This window comes from Trachymyrmex septentrionalis, unplaced genomic scaffold, assembly GCF_001594115.1.
Source record: "Trachymyrmex septentrionalis isolate Tsep2-gDNA-1 unplaced genomic scaffold, Tsep1.0 scaffold119, whole genome shotgun sequence".
In the NCBI taxonomy this organism is placed as follows: Eukaryota; Metazoa; Arthropoda; class Insecta; order Hymenoptera; family Formicidae; genus Trachymyrmex; species Trachymyrmex septentrionalis.
The window spans coordinates 1,045,931-1,051,118 of NW_017304320.1; the positions used below are offsets into that span (position 1 = coordinate 1,045,931).

General features: G+C 30.8%; 1 protein-coding gene across 6 annotated transcripts in view; it reads right to left on the minus strand.

Annotated features, from left to right (window-relative positions):
* LOC108754511 (eukaryotic translation initiation factor 4E-binding protein Mextli) overlaps positions 1–5,188 on the minus strand; it is a 15,074-nt gene that overhangs the window by 5,986 nt on the left and 3,900 nt on the right. For 4 of the 6 annotated variants that reach the window (XM_018496869.1, XM_018496884.1, XM_018496878.1 and 1 more), the window contains exons 2-8: positions 4,493–4,608; positions 3,925–4,065; positions 3,587–3,756; positions 2,966–3,158; positions 2,592–2,663; positions 1,237–1,297; positions 775–1,072 (exon numbers count right to left, since the gene is read on the minus strand). In XM_018496869.1, the coding sequence (XP_018352371.1) occupies positions 775–1,072; positions 1,237–1,297; positions 2,592–2,663; positions 2,966–3,158; positions 3,587–3,756; positions 3,925–4,065; positions 4,493–4,601 (1,044 nt within the window). In that variant the 5' untranslated portion in view covers positions 4,602–4,608. The remainder of the gene's footprint in view (positions 1–774; positions 1,073–1,236; positions 1,298–2,591; positions 2,664–2,965; positions 3,159–3,586; positions 3,757–3,924; positions 4,066–4,492; positions 4,609–5,188) is intronic. The other 2 variants (XM_018496895.1, XM_018496911.1) reach the window with 2 other exon arrangements.

Genomic DNA, 5,188 nt, shown 5'->3' on the forward strand with positions numbered 1-5,188 from the left:
TCCAAGATTTCTCAATGTATAATTTCTAAAACTTAATTTTTAAAAATATAAGAACTTCTTTCATCAAGGAAGTTTAAGACAATTTTCAGAAATCGTCATAAAAAATGATACAAATTCTTAAAAATATTATAATCTTTTTTATACCCATCACAGAAATCTTTAATATAATTCATCCATATCTAAATTCGCAAGATAAGGGATCCAAGTATCCCTGCCGATTTTGATGAATTTTTAATATGTTGTTTTGTAGACAAAAATAAAAAACATGTATTTTTTTATGTATATCATATGCACTTTTATATAAAAGTAAAATACTTCTTACAAAAAAACCAGTATTTTTTTCAGAGCAAATATAAAAAATGAGATAGCAAAAATTGAAATGATGTTGAATGGCTTTTAAGAGTACTTTAAAATAATAATTCAAAGAATTTTGTTTAAATAAAAAAAATGTTATTTATAAACAAAATAAATATTTAAAAACCTTTTAATTACAATTATTAAATACTCTTAAAACCATTCAACATTTATTTCAAATATTTTTTTTTGTGATATTTGCTTCGAAACAAAAAACCAATTGTATAAACCGGTTGTATAAAAAATATATATATCCTTTACTTTTATCTATACAACATATTAGAAACTCATCAAAATCAGAGGGATACGAGTCCCCCTTCTCTTATTAGTTAGATATTGAAATTTAATCAATTGATTTTCCGTTCAGTTTAATTAAAATTAGCTAAATCAACATAACGACATGGGCGATTTTGTCATTACCCTGACGAGGTCGAGATTGCAGCCTGTAATTTTGAGGGACTGATTGCCGACGGTGACGGTGTATTTGTATTCCCCTATGCTGGCGTCGTTAGTGGAGAGACTGTGCAGGAGGGACGAACGTAAACGGGAGTTGTGCTGTTGATTCTGTTGTTGCAGCCGGTTGCTCTCATCCGACGCGCTACTATTGAGTGAAGAGCTGGAACCTCCCATGGCTCCTTTCTCGCCGCCGGTGCTCTGCTCCAGTCTCACTGGCGATGCATTTCGTTGTATCGTATCTTTGATTAAGTCCTTCGCATAACTGAGAAAAAGGGAAAGACAAAAGGGAGTGATATTAAAAGCTGCTACGTACGTGATTCGTTAAACATACTATTAATTAAGTAGATCTAAATATAAATACATTTATTATTTAACTTCTATCAGTAAAAACTTTTACTTTATTACAAATATAGTATTTAAACATACTGAATCTTGTCCTCGGACGTTCCCGTGATTTGGACAAGTCGTTCTTTAGCTCCAGGGTTTACTATAAACCAAGATACAATGTATCAGCGGCGCAGTCTTGTCAATATTGATATCCATTTAAGAAAAAGATTTATGGTAGTTATCGTTAACATCTTTTACACAAGTCCAATGACACAGTTAATATGTTATTATAAACAATGTATTATTAAATTCTGTTAAGATATCGCCAAAGCGAAGTAAGTACGATATGCAACGTATTTAAAAAAATTTGAACGTATATAAAATAACATTTAAATATCAGAGAAAAAAATCGTTTTGCGCGTTTAAGTTAGGCGATATTAACGAACGTCAAAGTATTAATTAAATGCCAACCTTCCCCGTCCATGTGGGATTCGCGATATACAATCCATTTGTCGACCTGGCGTTAATAAATTGGTAATATAATATCTTTCTATCTCGGTTCTTAAGGATGTATCAGAGGTATATAGTCTCTGCAAAAAGTTACTAGAATTGAAAGTTTAGTTTACATATAAAAATGAATGTTATGTGCATATAAAACAGTGCAATAAAATCAATATTTAACAATAAAATTTTATAGTTTAGATAAAAATTTCAATTTATCTTAATTATTGTTAAAAACATGTTCACTTCTCACTGAAATAACTTTAAATCCGAATTTTAAATCGTCATCCAACTTATTACTTTCAAATACAATATAGAAAAATCTGTAATTTTTTTTCATAATAATTTGTTAAAAAATACGTGTAATACATCCTTAAAACTGCGAGCGCAACATTCATGTTTCACTCATCGGGCTGTTAAAGAGACACATTCCACAACAATTGATATAAATTGTACATATTAGTATTAGAAAAAAAAAAATAATATTTTGTCCCACCTATACGATTTTAACAGAACAGAAAAAAGGGAAAAAAACAAAAAAAAACAAGTTTAATTTTTATTGCAAAATGTAACACGACTTCTCCGTCATCACGTAAAAGAAAGCTGACGTGCCCTGCACTTCTCGATTAGTAGATCATGTTGCAAAAACTAACTCAATAGCCTGATCATGATGGTTAGATAAAACAGCTTTGTCATGCAAAAAGTGACCTGATGAAAAAATATTGGCTGCGACTTTTTATTATAAACTTATTTTTTTATATATGTAAATGAGATTTTAAAAACAATAGCGAATACGCCACGTTAAACTTCAATGCTCAGTGGTGTGAGAGAAGATTAGAGAGGTGTTTTTGTGTGGCATAAGAGACAGCCTCGTTCGACCAATTAATACTATTTTTGCGATGCATGAGCACAAAATGCTATAACAAGCCATGGCGGATCATTCATTGCTTTACCTCGCTGGAAGGAGATGATCGTCTGGCTGAGCTCTTCTATCATGTGAACCCGCCGCCCTTTTATTCCCATCACTGTATTTTCGTGTAAATTATTTAACAACAGAATGGCCAACATAATTGGAAAATCATTAAAAAGTCCGGTACAACCAAATTTCACTGTACGTAAAAATGAAATCGTTGTTTCCATATCTCAAATACAAATCCCTACTAATCACATCGCGACGTATTAAAAATATTGAAAACAATTTATAAAGTAATGTAACGAAAAGATTGTCAAAATTGTATGGACTGCATTTTAATTCGTGTAAAAATCGAATATACCTATTTAATTCAATAGAAAATTTTTATAACAAGAATAAAAGCAATGAAATTACCTTTGCCCGAGTCACTGTTGCGAATGACGACCTCGTCTTTGCAATAATTTTTTCCCGGTATGCGCGTAGGCTTCGCGAACTTTCCGCTATTCTTGATCACTTCCCCGGGTCCCAGGATCGGTGCTGAAGCGGGTGAAGTTAATAACGGGGACGACAGAGAGTTCGTAGGTGTATCGGGTACCGAATCGATCTGCTAGAATAAGAAATAAAATTATTTAATCTAATGCTAAATAAAAAAAAATTTAATACAAGATTTTTTAAATAAATATTTTGATAAGACTCACACAAAATCCAGGAAATAAATTTGAATATTTTGATTCATTAAAATTTTTTAATACTGTGTGATTTTAAAATGCAATTTTGATATACTGATTATAGAGAAAAAAAAATTTTTTATGTTTTTCTTTTTTTCCTTTATTTCCGTTTTTTGCTACTAACTAAAAAAAATGACAATTTTTTAATTACGTCATTATTGTAGCAAATTAGCAATATACTGAGACGCGCTTTATTTTCATCAAGTACGATCATTACTCTCATTTTCGTTTTCATGTATCTCAATTATAATTTCGAAAAGTTACACGAGTGTAAAAACGCTATGAATAAAATACGAGTTTTACTAACATTATCTAAATGCGACAACTTCTGCATGTAGTACACGTCCATCGAATCGGTGTGACGCCATTGTTTCGCTCGCAGCTCGATGAGTTCCAGCAGATGAACCCTGGTCGTCAGATCTAATCTGTCGTCCTGGCTCCCATTTCTGATCGCCACAAAGGCCCGGTCCAGCTGATCTAGAATAAAAAATAATTACTTGCAAAATCTTATTTAAACGCACGTAAAATTAAAACAATAATCAAATTGAAATGAAAAATCTAGCCTAAAACAACAAGAGAAAGAACTACTATTTACGTATACTACTAGCTTTTAAAGATACGTTTTGAGCCCAAAGGATCTTTTACCTTTGTAAATAGCTTCTAATTGATTGGCATAGAGTTTCAGATGACTACACATAGAGATTACATTTATTTGTAGCGTTCGGTCATGGAAGCCATTGGTCAGTTGCATTGCAACATTGTCGATTAAGGACACTATATCCTCTACTGAAAAGTCAGAAGCAAAGAGTTCACAGAGAGTCACCATCTAATACAGGAAAGAATAAATGCTTATCAACATACAAGATGCTTTACAAGAAAATGATTACACCTTTATACAGAGTGCCTCATTTTAAATAATACATATAGTACATTAAGATTTCTCGAAAATTATGATACGGAAAAATGTTTCAAACAAAAGTTGTATGGTTCGCATCAATTTTTTAAAATGGAAATCTCAATTTTTTATTGCATATTTTTGTATCTTATCTTGAGAGCTTTTCAAAACATTATAACAAAATATTTTTTCATTGAGTATTCTCTGAGTTATAAGGCTTGGAAGTAACTGTATCGCCAACGTCACACCCGAGGCATCATCCTGTACAAGAGATTACAAAAGTTTAGCTCAGGGGAGAATAAACACGATAAGATTTACCAGTCGTGATCCGCCCATCGACGGTCGAGTTGCGCTGGTTAAGCTTAAGCGGCCGTGGTTTTTCGAGCTTCTTTACGGTTCTGGCTCTGTTCAATTGTGTGGTAGCCATTGTGATCCTGTAACAAAGATAATACATTAAAAAATCGAATGTCCAAGTAGTATAATCTTAACTTAAAATAGAAGTTTAGTTTTGTGGCTCCAAAAATAAAGCAAATGTAAGTAAATTGTCTATATCAGTTTCCAGTATTAGTTTTATAAATAATTAATATAGTTGTAAGATAATAAGATAATAATTCGCAAACAATTGGAATATATTATACCTATTAATGAAGTTAATTGCAAAGTTTGTTGATAAGTACATTCCAGTTGTTTGAAAATTACATCTTATTATGCTTTATAAATACATTATTGTGATTTCCTCGTATAGGAATTTATTTTACATAATTTTAATGTTTTACATTTTTTTATGGTAAAATTATGTATAAATTTCCTGTGTAAAAAAATCACAATAATATATTAATAGTACATGTGTATATTCTAGGTCAAAAGTTTGGAAACACTTGAAAAAAACTGATTTAAAAAAAATATTTAATTAATGTTTTACTTACTGAAAAATTCATAATATGCTTTTTAACAATAATTCTTTCTAATACCAGTTATTGGATTTAAAAAATTATTGTTAAAAAGAAACATTGT